The sequence below is a fragment of the Gorilla gorilla genome, chromosome 7, assembly GCF_029281585.2.
Source record: "Gorilla gorilla gorilla isolate KB3781 chromosome 7, NHGRI_mGorGor1-v2.1_pri, whole genome shotgun sequence".
NCBI lineage: Eukaryota > Metazoa > Chordata > Mammalia > Primates > Hominidae > Gorilla > Gorilla gorilla.
In genome coordinates, this window is record NC_073231.2 from 34,352,802 (window position 1) to 34,374,144 (window position 21,343).

The 21,343-nt window shown below is 44.2% G+C and overlaps 2 protein-coding genes across 9 annotated transcripts in view; one reads left to right on the forward strand and one right to left on the reverse strand.

The window, feature by feature from the left end:
* Positions 1-9,385, forward strand: part of LEPROTL1 (leptin receptor overlapping transcript like 1) — a 45,329-nt gene extending 35,944 nt beyond the window's left edge. For all 8 annotated transcript variants that reach the window (XM_055348341.2, XM_031013803.3, XM_063709182.1 and 5 more), the window contains one exon: positions 6,969-9,385. In XM_055348341.2, the coding sequence (XP_055204316.1) occupies positions 6,969-7,032 (64 nt within the window). In that variant the 3' untranslated portion in view covers positions 7,033-9,385. The remainder of the gene's footprint in view (positions 1-6,968) is intronic.
* On the reverse strand, positions 1,487-14,288 carry MBOAT4 (membrane bound ghrelin O-acyltransferase MBOAT4). The gene is made up of 3 exons (XM_004046849.5): positions 14,166-14,288; positions 8,230-8,454; positions 1,487-2,597 (listed from the first exon to the last, which is right to left on the reverse strand). Exons 1-3 carry the CDS (start codon positions 14,282-14,284, stop codon positions 1,634-1,636), a joined length of 1,308 nt encoding a protein of 435 aa, XP_004046897.5. The 5' UTR covers positions 14,285-14,288; the 3' UTR covers positions 1,487-1,633.
* Positions 14,289-21,343: the final 7,055 nt, after the last annotated feature.

Genomic DNA, 21,343 nt, shown 5'->3' on the forward strand with positions numbered 1-21,343 from the left:
AACCCAATTTTCATCACTGCCATTGCTTAGAAGGAGGGTAAGTTTTATAAATAAGTTGAATTAAAGTTGATTAAAGAAAAATGGTAATTACATAACAGTACAGGTGACCTGCAGATGTGGCAGTAATTTGTAAGTGCTAGTTAAATGACATTGCTACTGCATAATTTAGAAGTCCTGAAACCTTTCTCTTGTGTATTTTAAATCCTAACAGGAAGAAACAGAGGGAGTTATTTAGGATATGCCAAGAAAAAAAGAATCAAACCCACCCTCAAAGTCATATTAAAATAGTGTTTACTTCCTGTTATTGATCTCTTTGTAAGACATGTTTATGAGTCAGCTGTGTATTTAACAATTATGTAAATAGTTATCATGTGGGTTTTTACTTATTAACATATACCTGGGAATAATATCAGCCATTTATTTTTGGGACAATTTTTTTTTCAAATTTTCAAAAAAAAAATTTTTTTTTTTTTTGAGATGGAATCTTGCTCTGTCGCCCAGGCTGGAGTGTAGTGGTGTGATCTCGGCTTACTACAACCTCCACACCCTGGATTCAAGCAATTCTCCTGCCTCAGCCTCCCAAGTAGCTGGGACTATAGGTGCCCACCACCACGCCCGGCTAATTTTTGTATTTTTAGAAGAGACGGGGTTTCACCATATTGGCCAGGCTGGTCTTGAACTGCTGACCTTGTGATCCCATGACCTTGTGATCCGCCCGTCTCGGCCTCCCAAAGTGCTGGGATTACAGATGTGAGCCACAACGCCTGGCCCAAAAAATTTTTTTAGTAGATGGGGTCTCCCTCTGTCAACCAGGCTGGGGTGCAGTGGCACAATCACAGCTCACTGCAGCCTCGAACTCCTGGGCTCAAGAGATCCTTCTCAGCCTCCAGAGGAGCTAGGTCTTTAGGTGCATACACCATGCCCACCCAAATATACATATATATATATGTGTATATATATATATGTATATATACATATATGTGTGTTTGTATCTATATATATATATACACACACACATATATATATTTTGAGACAAAGTCTTGCTATGTTGCCCAACCTGGTCTCAAACTCTGGGCCTCAAGCAATCCTTCCACCTCAGCATTGCAAAGTGCTGGCATTACAGTTATGAGCCACTGCACCTGGCCCAAATTTCCAAATTTAGAAAAAAAAGTTCAAACCTAATAATGGATATAAGTCTGTAGTCCACATAACAAACCGATATGATAATGAGTTAGGTTTTGTTTTGGTTTTGTGTTGCTAAAGTTCCCATTCCAGGATCAGGTGGGCCAACTGAACATTCAATTTTGGGGTGTCTATATATAGAGCGTTTGCCATCTGGTTCATAGCGCCTTGTGTTTTTATGTATCACTTTACTTAATCTTTGCTTCCACATCTAGACTGTAAACCTTAAGGGAAGAAACCACATCTTTTTCCTTTTTGTATCCTCAGTACCAGCAGAATAGCTTGCTAAAGTAGATACACAAATTCCTACTGCAAGTCACTGGGTATATCCATCCAAAACTTTAGAAAAAAATTTATTATGGAAGAGTTCAAATGTATGCATTATCGATGCGTCATCTGGCACTTTCTAAAATGTTTCCTGGGTGTTTAAGGTGAAAGCCAGGGAAAGATGTCAGTTACATTTGTGCTTTCTCTTCGCCAATAGCAAAAGCAGAATACAGTACACCATGGGAAAGACACTGTTGTATGAATTACAGAGCAACCAGAGAGAGGAGAGGCTCCTGACCTCCACAGCCAGCATGATGTAGGCAATGATCAACTGGGTGTGGGCCCAGGTGAGGGTTCTATAGAACAGCCTCATCGGCCAGGATCTGATAAACTCATTGGCAAAGGAGTGAATCAGGTAGTCAGCTTCCACCATCACGGCCCAGCAAACGAAACCAAACACCTGTCCTGGATGGAGTCCATGCCACCAGGCAGAGAAGGCAAATGTCTGCAACAAAGGCCAAGCCCTGCTGTGCTGGAATACAAGCCGTCGGAGCCATCGAGCTGTGCTTTGGTTCCACTTTCTTGCGAACACAGATATCCTGTGGGTTCTTTCCAGGGTCCAGATGTCCGCATCGGGGACATATCCCTCCTCTCCAGGGCTCTGACCAAGCTCAGGCCCAAAGCCCGCTGCGTGGAGGAGGGAGTCGTCCAGGATCCAGTGGGAGTAGTAGGTGAGCTTGAAAAGCCCAGCTGTGGTCCACATGACATAGATGCACTCGAATTGCTGGCAATCAGTCAGTCCCGCTCCTGCATCCACCACCCTGCTCACTGCCACGTTTAGGCATTCTAGTCCAAGAATCTGCAGACCCCTCCAGCTCAGAGCCCAGAAAGAGTGTCTGGGATACAAAGCACTGGACCCTTGAACACGAGCCTGAAATCGCTGGAAGGAGCACAGAGAGCCTCCCAGGAGAGCAGGGAAAAAGAGCAAGTAGCTGAAATAGGGCAGTGCCTTACAGACATGCTCAGACAAAGAGCTCCTGCTCCTGAAGCCTCCGGATGCTGCCTTCACTTTCCCCTCACAAATGTCCAGAGAGAGGGACGTGACCCTCTGGGTCAAGAGCATGAGAGAAGAAAGAGTGATGCAGAACCTGCAAGATAATTTTTTAAAGAACATAAAAACACTCTGTATTTATTCTCTCTCTCTTATTCCATTCTGTCATACATGATCTCACAGGAAATAGATAGGTCTGTACAGCTAAGATTAATCTCATGGCCTGCAGGACCCCACACAAAATAAATCTTAAAATAAAATAAATCAATCTTATTTATTTATTTTTTTATAGACATGGGGTCTCACTATGTTGCCCAGGCTGATCTGAAACTCCTGGGCTTAAGCAATCTGCCTGTCTCGGCCTCCCAGAGTGCTGGGATTACAGGCATGAGCCACCGCCCCTGGCAATATTTATAGATCTTAAGTATACAGTGGAGCTTAAGTCTAGACTAATATACCCCAAACTTTTAAGAATAGTTACCTCTAGGGAATGAAATTAGCATAAAAAATCTTTCACTTTTTGCGTTGTTTGAATTTTTTGTAATGATCATGTGTGTTTTATAAATAAGCATATGTATATCTGTATGTATATGTGTGTAAATTTGCATATATATTTTTTGTTTGTTTTAAAGAAAAGGTTAGATGCACACATTTACACACATGTTCAACTTGAGAAGCCTCCCAGGGATCTCAGAGATCCATCCCATCTTGCATCCTGAAATCTTCCATCCTGAATAGGAGAATTTGCCTGGGAAATTTTACTTTAACAGCTGAAGATTCTTGAATTAATTTGGAACCACACAGTACTCCAATTTGAAAGTTGTGGGAATAAAAATGGAATCATGGCTGGGTGCAGTGGGTCCCATCACTCTGGGAGGCTGACGTGGGTGGAACCCTTGAGCCCAGGAGTTCAAGGCTGCAGTGAGCTATGATTGCACCACTGCACTCCAGCCTATGCATCCAAGTGAGACCCTGTCTCAAAAAAAAAAAAAAAAGAAAAAAGAAAATGAAGTCACTTGTGTTAAAAAGCAAAACAAAACAAAACACTTCTGACAAACAGAGCCAGGAAAAGGTATGAAGAGAGGGTTCTCAATGCTTGTATGTCTGATAACAAAAACTACCACAAAAGACTGCAAAAACCACAACCTTGCATAACAACCATTGCAACCCTATACAAAAAAATACTTTTGTGAGGTCACCTGCCCAGCCACTTCCTGCCCAACCACAGACTGGCATCACCCTTGTCATTGAGCCTGTACTCAAGGATAATGATTTCAAAACAATTATGTAATGCTCCTTATTTTTCTGTTAAAAAAACTTTCTCTTACCAGCTGGGTGTGGTGGCTCACGCCTGTAATCCCAGCACTTTGGAAGGCCGAGGCAGGTGGATCACGAGGTCAAGAGATCGAGACCATCCTGGCCGATATGATGAAACCTCATTTCTACTAAAAATACAAAAATTAGCTGGGTGTGGTGGTGCACACCTGTAGTCCTAGCTACTTGGGAGGCTGAGGCAGGAGAGTCACTGGAACCTGGGAGGTGGAGGTTGCAGTGAGCCGAGATTGTGTCACTGCATTCCAGCCTGGTGATAGAGCGAGACTGCATCTCAAAACAAACAAACAAACAAACAAAAAAACAAAAACTTTGTCTTCCTTTACCTACCTGAATACACATATGATGGCACACATATTCCCATTGTAATGCCCAATTCCTAAATAAGTATCATTTTCTTTTTTTATTTTTTTGGAGACAGAGTCTCGCTCTGTGGCCCAGGCTGGATTGCAGTGGCGTGATCTCAGCCGCCCAACGCAACCTCTGCTGCCTCCTGGGTTCAAGTGATTCTCCTGCCTCAGCCTCCTGAGTAGCGGAATTACAGGTGCACGCCACCACGCCCAGCTAATTTTTGTATTTTTAGTAGAGACAGGGTTTCGCCATGTCTGCCAGGCTGGTCTTGAACTCCTGATCTCAGGTGATCCGCCCGCCTCAGCCTCCCAAAGTGCTAGGATTACAGGTGTGAGCCACTGCTCCCAGCCATAAGCATCCTTTTCTTTTTTCTTTTCTTTTCTCTTGTTTTGTTTTTCCTGAGACACGGTCTCACTCTATCGCCCAGGCTGGAGTGCAGTGGCACCATCTTGGCTCACTGCAACCTCTGCCTCCCAGACTCAAGTGATCCTCCCACCTCTCCCTCATGAGAAGCTGGAACTTCAGACATGCGCTACCACGCCTAGTTAATTTTTGTGGGTTTTTTTTTTTTTTTTTTTTTTTTGTAGAGATGGGGTTTCACTATGTTGGCCTGGCTGGTCTCAAACTCCTGGCCTCAAGTGATCCACCCACCTCAGCCTCCCAAAGGGCTGGGATTATAGGCGTGAGCCACTGCGCCTGGCCCCATCATTTTCTTTTAGGGAGACTCTTTCTATTTGTTATTTAGGGTGACATCAGGCAGGATCAAGTAAATGGGGAAATTAAACATTAGAGATGCAAATAAGAGAATGATGAGGAACATTGTGGGAAATGTTGCTTATAATATTTCCAAGAAAGGCCTACAAAGATTAGGATCAGAGACTTGGGAGAAATTTGCCGTAGAGGAAATAAAAACTCGGTAGTGAAGAAAAGATAGGAAGCTGAAGATTTTAAATACGAACCAGGCCCTGGCTGTAGGACTTTGCCGAATGTGGGATTTGTACTGAGGAATGGATCACAGTGTGTGCTGAGCCATTAGCAATTTGAAATATGGTCTTAACCAATCACCTGAGCTCTTACTGCTTCACCATCAAAGATCCCGCTGGCAAGATTATTGAGGAGAACAATGAATGGAAATTAGGCTGGGCACAATGGCTCACACCTGTAATCCCAGCACTTTGGGAGGCTGAGGTGAGGTGGGCTGATCACTTGAGCCCGGGAGTTTGAGACCAGCCTGGGCCACATGGCAAAACCCCGTTTCTACAAAAAATATGAAAATTAGCCCAATGTGGTGGTGCATGCCTGTGGTCCCAGCTACTGAGGAGGCTGAGGTGGGAGGATTGCTTGAGCCCGGGAGGTCGAGGCTGCAGTGAGCCATGAGCATGCCACTGTGCTCCAGCCTGGGCAACAGAGTGAGACCTTGTCTCAAAAAAAAAAAAAGGAAAGAAAATTACAATGACACACTCTACAATCAGAAATGCTGTCCTGTGGAGAGAAAACAACAGTCTTCTAACTGCGGCTGTTTCTATCCATGTGTCTGAAGATTCAAGAAAAACTGACCCCGTCAATTGACTGATTCTCACTGAAAGCAAGGTAGCCTCCAAATGCCACCAAACCCTGCTCATTCACTCTCTATTATGGACTGAATGTGCCCCCAAAATTCCTGTGCTTATGGTCTAACCCCAGTACCTCAGAATGTGACTGTATATGGAGTTAGGGTCTTTAAAGATGTGATTAAGGTTAACTGAGATCATTAGGATGGGCGCTAATCCAATATGCACAGAGTCCTTATGAGAACAGACAATTAGGACACAGACACATGCACAGAGAGAGGAGTGACCATCACGCGGACATACGGGGACACTGCCACCCGCAAGCCACGAGAATGGCCTCAGAAGAACCCAGCCCTGCTGACGTCATCATCAGTGACTTCCAGCCTCCAGAACTGTGAGGAAATGAATTTCTGTTGTTTGAGCCACCCAGTCTGTGGCACTGTGTGATGGCAGCAGCCCTGCCCGACTAGCAGAGCCCCCCATTCCAGGTCTGCTCCAGCCTGCCTCGCATCCAGCCAGATCCTGTTCAACTTGCCCTCCCAGCCCCATCAGGCCCCAGCTCCCTACTGAAATCCTGATTCACTCCATCCTATTTGGTACTTCCTACGCCCCACCCACCTGCCATCTTGCCTTTTCCTTAGAGCAGCCGACCTGAAGCCTTTGGTGAAAATAGTCTCTCCCCCCCACTTTTTTTTTTTTTTTTTTTTGAGACAGTGTCTCCCTCTGTCACCCAGGCTGGAGTGCAGTGATGCGATCTCCTGTCTCAGCCTCCCAAGTAGCTGGGATTCCAGGCGTCCGCCACTATGCCCAGCTAATTTTTGTATTTTTAGCAGAGACAGGGTTTCGCCATGTTGGTTAGGCTGGTCTTGAACTCCTGGCCTCAAGGGATCTGCCTGCCTCAGCCTCCCAAAGTGTTGGGATTACAGGAGTGAGCCACTGTGCCTGGCTGAAAATAGTCTTTACAGGAAAATTAAAAAAAAAAAAAAATCTAGGTATAGTCAGGAGGATGGCAAAGCAAGTGAACCAACCGCAGGCTAGAATCAGATAGGTGACCACCTGGAGCATCACAGCCTCTGTGCTCCAAGTGACCCTGAAGCCAATTGTGATCACCAGAGAGAGCCAGGAACATGAGATCTCCAGATCACAAAGCAATGTTTCCCCTCATCTCAGGGATCTTGCTGATTCATGACAACACTTCTCTAGACTGTAATTAGCTCTTGATTTCTGTTTTCTAGATGGGGTGCCTACCTTTCTTCAGCAAGATGGGAACAGCTGAGTCTGAAGGAAGAGAAACACTGACACAGCAGCTGCCTCTCCCAGCAGCCGCCATGGGAAGATTGTTACCTGCAAGCAGAGTGTCCACTCAACCCGTGCTGAGGCTGGCAGACAGTGCTGAGTCACTTCTGGGCAGGCCTGCTCTGTGGGCTCTAGGATTCCTGCTTTGCCCTCCCTCTCAGGCACAATGACAACTACTGCTCAGTGCCAGACACTGCACCATGTAGGCAACACGTGGCAGCGATGATTAGTCACAAAATCAGATTTATATTCATTCTAATGAAACTGCCATTGCAAAATTATAACTGAGACAGTGAAAGAAGTCTGACCTAACCAACTCCATCTTGCTTCTAACCTCCAAGCTGTCCTTGTTCATTCCTGGGACTCATTTTGGGAGGAACTTAGTTAATAGCTTACAGTTTAAAACAAAGACAATCACAGACCTTTCCCAAAACAAACCCCCTTCTTGCCTGGAAACTAGACTGCCTTTGTAGGATTAACAAATCAGCCGAAAGATTAGAAATTATGGTTTAGGAGTCATGCAGCTGGAGATGACAAGATTCTGACACTCCTCCAATTGCTCCTGGGGATAACATTACTATTCTAAGGCCTCACATCAGTGCTTGAGATATTTTGCAGACCCTGCCCTTGATGGATCAGCTGGTACTACCCAGATCGATAAACTGGCTCATCTTATCTTGTGGCCCCCACCCAGGAACTGACTCAGTGCAAGAAGACTGTTCTGACTCCCTGTGATTTCATCTCCAACCCAACCAAGCAGCACTCTCAACTCACTGGCCTCCCCCTACCCACCAAATTATCCTTAAAAACTCAGATCCCCAAATGCTCAGGGAAACTGATTATGATTACCCCAAACGCTTGGAGTAATAATAAAACTGGCCTGTCTCCTGCACAGCCAGCTCTCTGTGAATTACTCTGTCTTTACTGCAATTCCCCTGTCTATCTAGGCAGTGGAGAAGGTGAACCCACTGGGCGGTTACATTAACATTCACAACAATCTTGCAGCACAGTATTGTTAGCCCCATATCTTTTCCAGAAAAAGAAATGAGTCTGAAAGAGGTAAAATGACTTGCTCAAGGTCACACTGGTCAAATGTGGAAAAATTAGGACTCCAACCCAACACCCAGGTTCTCTCTGCTACCACCGTGGTGCAAGCAAACTGTAGGTGGGCTGAGCATGACCAACGAACAGGCTGCTTACCTCACAGAAGGAGGCTCATGCAGATAATACTCAGTGTAGTGCAGACCTAGGTGACACAAGGTCTGCCAGCTCATCTGAAAGCAGAAGGTCCACCTGTGGACTTGCTGAGGGGCCAGGGAACAGAGGAGAGCCACGGCGCAGAAAGCAGGGGTGAAGATGAGCACGGCGTAGGAACCCATGGCAGCCACGGCCAGGGCACCTCCTCCAGCCAGGAGAAAGAGGTACCTGAAAGAGAAGGGACATCTTGGGGAGAATGACTTAGAACTGCACAGCAAAGGAATTACTGCAGATGTCACTCCAGGGAACCCAATCTGGTAGGCCCCACACAACACCTAAAGTAGCCGTGCTGTTTGCACTCTGGGGCCTTCCTTTTGTTCTTCAGAAGAAAAGAATCACGGGAGAAAGAGTCAGGGTAAATTTGTAAATTTCCGCCTTGAAGACAAATCTTTTTTTTTTTTTTGAGACAGGGTCTCTCTCTGTCACCCAGGGTGAGTATAGAGTTGCAATCATGGCTCACCACAGCCTTGACCTCCTGGACTCAAGTGATCCTCCCACCTGGGAGGAACTACAGGCATGCACCACCATGCCTGGTTAGCTTTTTATTTTTTTAGAGATGGGGTCTTGGTGTGTCGCCCAGTCTCAAACTCCTGGCCTCAGGTGATCCTCCTCCCTCGGCCTCCCAAAATGCTACAATTGCAGGCATGAGCCACCCCCCTGGCCTGGAGACAAATCTCAATTCCTGCCTTAGTGGCCCTGGAACCTCTCTCTTTGATGCCCTCCATTCAAGCGATTCCCTCCCAAGGTATTCCACCGCCTGCCCCTGACCGTCCTGGAAGTCTGGCTAGCAAGGACATCTTTGAAATCTCCTGGTACGTCGTCTGACTGAAAAGCACTGTGAACCTAGTGTCAAGGATCTAGAAGAGCGCCCTAGGCATCCTCTCAAGACAAGTACCTTCCTTTTCACAGGGTCGTGCTACCCGGAAGCATTCCAGAGGCTGACAGAGAAAGGAGACTCAACACTTCCCTTCGAAAAGTGAAAACTCAGAAAAATCTTTATATCCACCCTTCATCCTTACTACTGCACTTTAAGATCTTATGAGTTAGGATTTTGTTTTGTTTTATTAAAGTTTATACTTATTAAAGTTTAGGCCGGGCACAGTGGCTCACACCTGTAATCTCAGCACTTTGGGAGGCCAAGGAGGGAAGATCACTTGAGGCCAGAGTTTGAGACCAGCCTGGGCAATATAGCAAGATCCCATCTCTACAAAAAAAATTTGTTTAATAGCCATGCATGGTGGCACTCCTGTAGTCCTAGCTACTCAGGAGTCTGAGGTGGGAGGATCACTTGAGCCCATGAGTTAGAGGCTGCACTTGAGCGATGATGACACCATTACACTCCAGCTTGGGTAACAGTGCAAAATCTTGTCTCTAAAAAAACCCAAAAAGTTGTTACAGTTTATTATATCCTGTCACGAAAAATCTGCACAATCACCGCAGATGAAGTCATTGCAGAATCTTTTTTTTTTTTTTTTTAGACAGAGTCTCGCTCTGTTGCCCGGACTGGAGTGCAGTGGTGCGATGTTGCTCACTGCAACCTCCGTCTCCCGGGTTCAAGCAATTCTACTGCCTCAGCCTCCAGAGTAGCTGGGATTACAGGCACCTGCCACCATGCCTGGCTAATTTTTGTATTTTTAGTAGAGATGGAGTTTTGCCATGTTGGCCAGGCTGGTCTCTAACTCCTGGCCTCAGTCTTAGACGCTGTCTTGAACTCCTGGTACAGTCTTAGACACTGTACCTAAGGTGACCCGCCCACCTCAGCCTCCCAAAATGCTGGGGTTACAGGCGTAAGCCATCGTGCCCAGCCATTGCAGAATCTGGACTCTTTTTTGTCAGCACCAACACTGGCTTTTGGGGCCCCCTGACTTTCTTCATTCTGTCCTTGCATTCCTTTTGCTGTTTTCTTGATGTCTTTTTCTCTCATCTGGGCTATGTCTTGCAAGTTTATGCTTGGGTTCACTTTTCTTTACATAATCCAGGGAATCATAAATCATGCCAGTTATCTTGCTACAACAAAATGGGATCAGAATCTAAATACAAAGACGATCTCCATCTTATATATCATGTCCATGAGATCTTGTACATTTTGGCTAGTTTTTCCCAAATTTCTTTCTTATTACTGTTGCCTTCCCAGAGTGAAGGGTGACCACGACCGTATGTTTCCACCAAAGTTGTCAGTTGATTAAGATCTCCTTTGAATGGGTAGCTGCTGTGTCTTCCATGATAGTGGCCAATTTTCAGGTGGCCAGGGAGGAAAAGAGCAGTGTTTTGTCTTGTTTTTGAGACAGGGTCCCTATTGCCCAGGCTGGAGTGCAGTGGCACGATCATGACTCACTGCAGCCTTGACCCCCCCGGCTCAAGAAATCCTCCCACCTCAGCCTCCCTAGTAGCTGGGACTATCGACACGCACCACCATATCTGGCTAATTTTTTTTTATATTTTTTGTAGAGATGGGGATTTGCCATGTTGCCCAGGCTGGTCTTGAACTCCCAGACTCATGCAATCCTCCTGCCTCAGCTTCTCAAAGTCCTGGGATTACAGGCATGAGCCAGGGTGCCTGGCCAGTGTTTTTGTAATGTTGTAAAATACCCACATTGATGAAATGGTTTGTGAATCATGCCTCTCTCAGAAGCCAAGGAGATGCGGATCTGCAGAGGCCTGGGAAGCTTCACATTACGCACGCTTGGTTCTTCCTTCTGCATTATATGGAGGCTTGTTTTTTAATTGGTGCCAAGTTAATAAAGCTGAATGAAGGAGTCAGAAAAAGTGTGGAACAGCTGGGCGTGGTGGCTTATGCTTGTAATCCCAGCACTTTGGGAGGCTGAGGCAGGCAGATCACTTGAAGTCAGGAGTTCAAGGCCAGCCTGGCTAACATGGTGAAACCCTGTCTCTACCAAAAATACAAAAAAAATTAGTAGGGTGGGGTGGTGGGCCCCTGTAATCTCAGCTACTCGGGAGGCTGAGGCAGGAGAATCGCCTGAGCTCAGGAGGCAGAGGTTGCAGTGAGCTGAGATCGCACTGCTGCATTCCAGCCTGGGTGACAGAGAGAGACTCCGTTTCAAAAAGAAAAGAAAAGAAAGAAAAGAAAAGAGAAAAGAAAAGAAAAGAAAAAAGGACTCACTGGTCCTTTTGACTCGCTGGGAAAGCGACTCAAAGAAGCCTAGGATTTCTCTACCAACTCAGAACCAGGAAACACCATTGCAAGGCAAATGTGTGTCACGGCTCCGGGCACAGTGCCAAGTACAGGTTAGCAAGAACCACTTTTTTTCTTGGGGGAGAGCGTTAAGTGTCTCAGTGTGAGAGCATCTATGACTCAAAAGCCTGGGCCATTCCTGTGCTTCTCTTTGAACCGATGCTTGGGGTGACTTCCCACCTCAACACCCCAGTTAACATTGTGGTCCAAGCCTTCACTTCCCTGCTATGGGAAAACAAAAGGGGGAACATTTATCCTTTACACAGCAACCCTCCCACCCACAGGCAACTCCCCTAGGAGATTTATAAACATTAAATTGTCTGTACATGGACAATATAGAATGTGTGACTTAGCGATGTGTGACTTAGCGATTGCATATTTCATTCTAGGCATAGCGCTAATAACCCTTTACGAGAAATATATTTATTTAATACTTAAAATAACCCCATGAGGTAGGCATTATGTTTTCTGTTCTACAGATAAGGAGGGCATTTGGGTGAAGTATATTGACATACACAAGGACACTTAGTTAGGTGAGGGAGTCAAGACTCAACAGGCTGAATTCAAAGTGAGAAGTCTTTTTTATTTTATTTTTATTTTTTTGACAGAGTCTCTCCCTGCTGCCCAGGCTGGAGTGCAGTGGCATGATCATGACTTACTACAACCTCCACCTCTTGGGCTCAAGGGATCCTCCTGCCTCAGGCTCCTAAATAGCCGGGACTACAGGCATGTACCACCACACTTGGCTAATTTTTTGTACTTTTTGTAGAGACAGGGATTTTGTCATGTTGCCCGGGCAGGTCTCAAACTCCTGGGCTCAAGCTATCCACTTGCCTCTGCCTCCCAGTTACTGGGATTACAGGTGTGAGCCACTGCATCTGGCCAGAAACTGAGCAATCTTCACCCTAAGGTAACTCCATGAGGATTAATCCTTATTTTTGCACTCATGTTGCTTTATTGTTTTGAGAATCTTTCTCAAAAGGAAACTTCTTTACAGCTGTCCCCTAACTCCAATCTCCATAAGTGAAGTTAAGGGCCATGAGACAGTTGTGAACACGTGATCATACCATTGTTTAATCAAATTCCACAATCCTAACTGATCGTTAGATACAGCTATATTTTATTTAAGAATCCCAATATATAAAAATCCTAATTCCCAAAATAAGTGAATTATTAGGAAGTGGCCCTTTGGCAACAGATTTTCACTTTACAAAAGGACATTCCACAAAACCTTGTTAAAAATAGGGACTGTCAGGGAAAAAGGGTTGAAAAACTAACTCTTGGGTACTGTGCTCACTACCTGGGTGATGGGATCAATCATACCCCAACCCTCAGCATCATACAATATACCCACGTAACAAACCTACACATGTACCTCTAGAATCTAAAATAAAAGTTGGAATTATTTTTTAAAATGTATTTCAAATTAGCTGGGCATGGTGGTGTGCACCTATAGTCCCAGGTACTGGGGAGGCTGAGGCAGGAGAATCCCTTGAATCCAGGAGGTGGAGGTTGCAGTGAGCCGAGATCGTGCCACTGCAATCCAGCTTGGGTGACAGAGAGAGACTCTGTCTCCAAAAATATATATAAATAAATAAAACAAAAAATGTATTTGCGACTTTTCAATTTAACAGAAAATCATGTAGCCATGTTAACAGTACACTCACCATTTCTGTTCTATGCTCAGTTAAGTTCTTGTCTTTGACTATGTTAAAAAAATAAAATCTTATATGAGCAATCTAAAAAAATAGGTGCTGTCTCTAATGTGTTGAGGTTATTTGATATTTAAAAAATTATTACAATCAAGTCATCACATCTCTAGTGACAATAATTTTTGAACTTCAAATTATCATATAGGTAATCTGACAAGATTCATTTTGACTTATTTCATTTCTCTGAGAATTCATATAAAGGCACTTTAAAAATCACATTTAGTTATAATAAAACTTAGACTGATGTAACTTTTTATAAAATTTAATTTGATTGAAAATGATAAAATTCCATAAAATTAGGACTATTCAAAAATATCTGATATCCATGGTTGACAGAGATGTATCCATTTGGAGAATTCCTGTACCATCGCAACAACCATCTCTCCTGAGAGTTTATTTTCATCCATCTGCCATTTAACGTGAACCCAGCAAACCTTACGTCAGTGCAGACAGGATGTGAATTTCCAGTTTAGTTTTACTCTATTATACGTATTCATTATCAAACAATCAATAATCAGTGACAGTGAGAGTAAGTTAAAAACAAGTGTAATTAATATATTGTAATCTTCACATCTGCAGTCGACTCTGCTTTTTGCCCTACTATAGTATTTCTGAATTTTTTTTTTTTTTTTTTTTTTTTTTTTTAGATAGAGGCTTGTTCTGTTGCCCAGGCTGGAGTGCAATGGCGCCATCTCGGCTCACTGCAACCTCCACCTCCTGGGCTTAAGCGAGTCTCCTGCCTCCCTCCCGAGGAGCTGGAACTACAGGCATGAGCCACCATGCCCAGCTAATTTTTTTTGTATTTGTATTAGAGACAGGGTTTCGCTATGTTGGCCAGGCAGTTCTCAGACCCCTGGCCTCAAGTGATCCGCCCGCCTCAGCCTCCCAAAGTGCAGGGATTACAGGCGTGAGCCACCACACCCAGTCACTATAGTATTTCTGGATGTAAAAGTAAAAATAGCCATCCAGCCTACCTGGCACGAGTAGAGAATGAATCCATGATGCAGAGATAATTGAAGAGAAGTGCAAAGGGAAATGCAGCCCCCTGGTAAAATGATACAGGATGGAGAAAGAACAGCCGAAGCCACTCCATTAGGAACCAGAACAAAAGAGCCTGTCTTTTCCAGTGTCCTTAACTGATGCCTTCCTCCAAGAGTAATCTCAACCAGGCTGTCTCTGGTCTTTTTATCTGGTTTAGCGGGGCTAGGGTGAGCAAAAGGCAAACAAAAGCTCTGGAGATAAGCAGAATAAAAACTGGCTTTCTGATTGAGGAACTGCACTATGGAAACCAAAACACATTTTGGTGTAACATAAATCATGACATGCACTAAAAACATTGCTTTTGGAAGTGTGGTTTTGTTTCATTGACATAGTATACTATTTACCTTTCCAGTCATCATGCTGTCATATTTTCTTTACTAAGTTAATGAAAAATCTCATTTCCCAACTGTGGACAGACAACTCTGTGGACTGAAAAGGGGAAACAAGAATGTGACCAGGAGGAAGGGAAGCAGGTTCTTTTCTATTTCTTTTTTTGAGATAGGGTCTGGCTCTGTCACCCAGGCTGGAGTGCAGTGGCACAACCTTGGCTCACCGCAACCTCTATCTCCCCAGTTCAAGTGATCCTCCCACCTCAGCCTCCTGAGAAGCTGGGGCTATAGGCATGTGCCACCATGCCCAGCTAATTTTTATATTTTTTTTGTAGAGATGGGGTTTTGCCATGTTGGCCAGGCTGATCTCAAACTCCTGGTGTCAAGCGATCCTCCTGCCTCAGCCTCCCAAAGTGCTGAGATTATAGGCATAAGGAACTGCACCCAGCTGGAGGCAGGTTCTTAAGGCAAAAACCAAGATTCCCCTTCCTCACCACAACTCTCCTCCTTATGCTACTTTTTTTTCGTATCAGTACCTCTTATGTATCTATTTCTCAATTCATTTTCCTGCCCCCTTTACAACATGAGCTCTACAAGGGAAAGACTTTGTTTTGTAGATTACTATATCCCTAGCACATAGAACACTGCTGAATACATACTATATACCCAGTAAATATTTGTTTAAAAGATTTTGAGGAGGCTGGCTGCGGTGGCTCATGCCTGTAATCCTAGCACTTTGGGAAGGCGAGGTGGGTGGATCATCTGAGGTCAGGAGTTCAAGACTAGCCTGGCCAACATGTGAAACCCTGTCTCTATGAAAAATGCAAAAATTTAGCTGGGCATGGTGGTGGAGACCTGTAATCCCAGCTACTCAGGAGGCTGAGGCAGGAGAATCACTTGAACCCAGGGGGCAGAGGTTGCAGTGAGCTGAGATCATGCCGCTGCACTCCAGCCTGGGCAACAAGAGTGAAACTCCATCTTGGAAAAAAAAAAAAAAGGTTTTGAGGATATCAAAGTGTAGAGGGGAAACATTTCAAGAGAATCTTTTCTTGACAAGTAATACAGAAGAGACTTCCTAGAGGCAAGACATCTCTTGGCTAGTAGCGATCCATCTCCTGAGCCCAGGGCATTCCAGGGCTGTCCCTGATCAGTTGTTTTCCCTCTCCAAAGGCACTTGCATGAGCAAGTTGTCAATAAAGGACAGGAAAATCTGACATGAGCATCTTCAGGGCAAGGACCATCTTTTAGTGAGAGACTGTATTCGTCCATTTTCACACTGCTATAAAGAACTACCCGAGACTGGTAATTTATAAAGGAAAGAGGTTTAATTGACTCACAGTTCTGCATGGCTGGAGAGGCCTCTGGAAACTTACAGTCATGGTGGAAGGCAAAGGAGAAGCAAGTACCTTCTTCACAAGGTGACAGGAAAGAGAAGTAAGAGCGCAGGAAAAAAACACCATTTATAAAACCACCAGATCTCGTGAGAACTATCATGTGAGAATGATCATGAGAACAGCATGGGGAAACCGTTCCCATAATCCAGTCACTTCCCTTCCTCAATACATGGGGATTATAACTGGGGATGAGATTTGGGTGGGGACATAGACCCAAACATATCAGAGACTGCTCTGCACAGAGAAGAAAATCCAAAAGAATCTTATTGATTGGGGAACTTTGAGCAAGTCACATCACCTCTCTGGGACTAAGCTTCACCTTAAAACTAGACATAATTAGGCCTGTCTCAACAGAACTGTTATGAAAATCAGATAAAGCATGTAAAAGCATGGCATATAAAGCTGGCTGGTTGAATGTAGCTGAAGGTAAAATGATTGAATAATTAACATTATGAGCATTATTGGGCTACCACTTTATGACAGACTCTTTGCTAAGCACTAGGAATATGGGGATGAGTAAGACATGGTCCCTGCACTCATGTTGCTCTCAGTCTACTGGAGAGACAGAAATGGAAATAAATACCTTTCTTCATGAACTGTAGGTGCACAGGTGTATAGTAGGGGATAAAGAAAGAAACAATCACCTGCAGAAATAGGGAGTCAAAAAGGATTTTGGAAGAGTGGAACTGCTTAAGTTGGCTCTCTATGAAAGGATGTTTGCAAGCAGATGGGTGGCTTATTCTAGGCCACAGAAGGCACAAAGTCTTAGGCAACAATAAAACAGTTAATGGGAATGCCGAGAGTAGTTTGGTCGTGGAGACCCTAACCCAGCAGCACTAGAGGAATTAAAGACACACACACAGAAATAAAGAGTATAGAGTGGGAAATCAGGGGACTCACAGCCTTCAGAGCTGAGACCTGAGAGCCTCAAACAGAGATTTACCCACATCTTTATTGACAGCAAGCCAGTGATAAGCATTGTTTCTATAGATTTTAGATTAACTAAAAGTATTCCTTATGGGAAATAAAGGGATGGGCCGAAATAAAAGGATGGGCTCTGGCTCGTTATCTGCAGCAGGAGCATGTCCTTAAGGCACAGATCGCTCATGCTATTGTTTGTGGTTTAAGAACTCCTTTAAGCAGTTTTCCGCCCTGGGTGGGCCAGGTGTTCTTTGCCCTCATTCCAGTAAAACCACAACCTTCCAGTGTGGGCATCATGGCCATCACGAACATGTCATAGTGCTACAGATATTTTGTTTATGGCCAGTTTTGGGGCCAGTTTATGGCCAGATTTTGGGGGCCTGTTCCCAACATGTCCCCCTTCTTTGATTTACAAAACAATACAAGCAAAGGCAGCTTTGTCACAGTGAGCTACTTCCCACAGGAGTCAGGATATGCATCTGCAGACTACACAAAGACAAACAACACAGATTAAAAGCACAATCATTATTGAAATCACAGAGCATCCAAGTGTTTTTATCCATTTTAATGGGTTACTAGCTGCTAATCTGTCTGCAGCTTCTTCAAGCACTCCAGTTCCTGGCATTAACGTCAGGTGTGCCTGGGATGCTTTAAATATTTGTTCTTTTAATTTTGTGATATCCAAAGACAAGTTTGCAGAGTGTCCTTCTAGATGCTTTTTTATTCTTTCCCAAATTTTGATCTTATTAAGAGCTATTAATTGTTTCCACAAATCCTTATGTTTAGCTCCTACAGTGGGCCATATCATTTGAGGTTGAGGTGCCACTATACCACCATGGTTCCAGATAATAGGAACTCTTGCCATACTTCTTACTGTTTCTACCATCTGACTGTTTTGTTCAGACCAGCTGAATATAGTGTGGCCATGGCACACAGACTGAGAGGTGCAATTCAAGCTAAACATCCCCTTAGGGGACGAATTAATAATGATTCCATAGGAATCATTGCACAGCACCTCTGCCTGTTCTGCAATGCAATCTTCCCAAACAAGTACGTCCATTAATTCTGGCCAGGTCCAATTCTGTTTACAAATAGGTTTTTGAGGGTGGTATGCCTCAATTATAGGAGCAGATTTATTATGGTAAATACTGAGGTCAGAAAGCATGTGTAACTGTGTCATAGACTGATTACATCCAGGCATTATTGCCAGCCAAGATTGATAAATATGCCCAATAAGTATAATTGTTCTTTGTGTCAGCCCTTGTTGAAGGAATACTTACGGCAATGGTGATCACCACATCATAGCTACCATTAAATTACTCATTGTGACTGGTTGTCCCGCTTTTCTCAAGTTTTCTTCTGCCATCTGTGACAGCTTCTTGATCTGTCCTCAGGTGGGTGGCTGTGTTTGATGGGTGTTGCTCATGACAATTGGGGTCCTCCTCAGCATCAGTCTCAACATGGCTGTAATTGGGGGGTCCTCAGGATCCTCCCGGAATCTCTTCCTCAGCATCTAGTTCATGATAAGTTTTCAGGTGTCTTGATGGTATCCAAATTGGCTGTTGATTTGGTCCTGGAGAAACACAAGCATAACCTCTACCCCAAGTTATTATTTTAAGGTTGTATAACTGAATTAATGGCTCTTAAGTCAGTTAACATTCTCCATTTACCTGATTTTTTTCTTAATTACGAAAACTGGAAAATGTTGGAGCTATGTGCCCGTTTTCTAATTGTTCAGTAACGAATTCCTCTAAAGCCTCCAGTTTCTCTACTTAGCGGCCATTGTTTTATCCAAATTGGCTACCCTGTTAACCATTTTAAATGTACAGATTCTGGAGGCTTAACAATGGCCACCATCAAAAATGATATCCTAAACCTTGGCGGGAACTTTGTCTTTCCACTTGAAGCGGTTCCTTTAAACCTTGCAAACTTTTTCCTAGTCCCATACCAGGGACATACCCCATTTCATGCATCATATGTTGACTTTGAGGGCTATATAATTGTTCAGGAATTAGAACTTGTGCTCTCCATTGCTGTAACAAATCTATTCCCCATACATTTATAGGTACAGAAGTTATAATTGGTTGAATAGTCCCAGGTTGTCCATCGGGCCCTTCACAATGCAAAATATAACTACTTTGATATACTTCAGGGGCTTTACCAACTCCAACTATGTTAAATTGAGTGGGTCGAATTGGCCATGCAGATGGCCAGAGCTGTAGAGAAATGATTGAAATGTCCGCTCCTATATCTACCAAACCTTTAAATTTCTTTCCCTGAATAGTTATTTCACAGGTAGGACATTTATCAGTAATTTGATTTATCCAATAAGCTGCTTTGCCTTGCTTATTTGTGCTTCTAAATCCTCCTGTTCATTTAATTTCATTTTTCCCCATTCCCACATATGGCACAATCGGGAGCTGTGCTCTGTGTTCTCCTGGCTCTGCTTTCCAGGGAACGGAAGTAGATATAACAATTTGAATTTCCCCATTGTAATCTGAATCAATGACTCCTGTTTGTACTTGTACCCTTTTTAAATTTAAACTAGACCTTCCTAAAAGTTAATCCTATCATCGCTGCTGGCAAGGGTCCACAGACTCCTGTTGGGACATTTTGCAGGGGTTCCCCAGTCAGAAGGCTCACAGCTTTTGTGCAGCATAAATCTACTGCGGCACTACCGGCTGTGGCAGGGGACAGACATTGTACGGGGTGAGGGAATGGCCTGAGCCACAAATGCCCTGGTTTGGAATGGGGCCGGGATGGGCCCCTCAGGGTGTTTCCCGAAATCGGGTTCCCATCTTTATCGAACTTAGAATGACACTGGTTAGCGCAATATTTTCCTTTTTGCATTTTGGACATACTTCAGGCTCAGCAGTTTTCTTTTTTCCCCCATCTGGTGGCCTGACTTCCTGATTTTTTCTACATTCTTTTTTAGTATGACCATGCTTCCCACAGTTAAAATAAGCTCCAGGAAATGGAGTATTTCCTTTATCCACTCTCAGTCCTGCCATTGCCTGTGCCAACAAAGTAGCTTTATGCAGATTACCTCCAATACCATCACAGGCCTTGATATAATCAACTAAATGTGCTTTCCCTCTAATAGGTCGCAGAGCAGCCTGGCAATCGGGATTAGCATTGTCAAAAGCTAATAACCGCAACACTATATCTTGAGCAGCTGAATCTGCAATTACCTTTTTAAGAGACTCCTGTAACAGAGCTATAAAATCCTCATGTGGTTCTTTTGGTCCCTGCTTTACAGCACTAAAGGAAGGGTATTGCTCTCCACCTGAAATGATTTTTTTTCCCAGGCTCTAATGCACACTCCCCTAAGCTATTCTATGGCATCATCCTACATAACCACTTCTGCATCTAAACCAGCCCAGCCGCCGACCCCCAAAAGTTAGTCTGCAGTTATATTAATTTGAGGTTGGGCCTGGGTGTTGCGAGCAGCCTGAATGGAAGCTTCATCTGCCCACCAAGTTTTAAATTGTAAGAACTGAGTGGGAATTAGACAAGCTCGAGTAAGAATGTCCCAGTCAGTAGGACTCATCCGACTGGAAACAGCAACATTCTTTAACAGTCCCATTACAAAAGGAGAACCTGGTCCATACTGATTAATAGCTTGTTTAAAATTCTTTGAGTAATTTAAGAGGAAAAGTCTCAAATGTAGCTGTAATATTTCCCTGTTGATCAGGTGGGTGTATTCTAACAGGGAACTGCCAAGCCTCTATATCACCCTCTCGTCTAGCTTGCTGAATTCCTGCCTGAATAGAACTGAGAGTGGTCGCTGGAGGCGCTGCTTGAACAGTCACTGGGGCAACTACTTTTCACTCAGTGTCCTCCAGAAAAGAAAGATCTGGAGGGTGAGGCCACTCTTTTTCTTCAAAATAATAATGAGGGGGTACAGAAGGGTAGGGATGAACCTCTCCCTCCTTTGCCACTTTAGCTTTAGCTGGCAAATAAACCTGCTCTGTAACCTCTTCTGTTATTTCATTGTATTCTCCTTTCGAAAGTATAGGAAAGTATACTTCCTTTCAAAAGTATAGGAAGAGTATACTTTCGTTATACTCTTCCTATCAGTGTGAAAAGGTTCCCAAGTGGAACGAACCAGAGCCCACACTTGTCCCATTGTTACTCTGATGCTTCTGAGCTCCCCTTCTTACCCACCATGCGGATTGCTTTAAGAGTACTTGGGTGTCCTCCAGCTTAGTTCCACATTCTCCAACCATTGCTCTGACGACCCTTCAACCTGGGTTTGAGCCCCCACGTATGGGCGCCACTTGCCAAGACCAGCTCGGTCCTGGAGACCCTAACCCAGTGGCACTAGAGGAATTAAAGACACACACATAGAAATATAGAGTGCAGAGTGGGAAATCAGGGGTCTCACAGCCTTCAGAGCTGAGAGCCTTGAACAGAGATTTATCCACATATTTACTGACAGCAAGCCAGTGATAAGCATTGTTTCTA

What these genes read in the sequence shown, in the direction of transcription:
- MBOAT4 (XM_004046849.5), bottom strand. Translation starts at nt 14,284, where the DNA reads ATGGAGTGGCTTCGGCTGTTCTTTCTCCATCCTGTATCATTTTACCAG. An exon ending in TCATTCTCTACTCGTGCCAG is followed by an intron (nt 8,455 to 14,165) that starts GTAGGCTGGATG and finishes CTTCTCTTTCAG; the next exon opens with GTACCTCTTTCTCCTGGCTG. An exon ending in CATGAGCCTCCTTCTGTGAG is followed by an intron (nt 2,598 to 8,229) that starts GTAAGCAGCCTG and finishes ATTATCTTGCAG; the next exon opens with GTTCTGCATCACTCTTTCTT.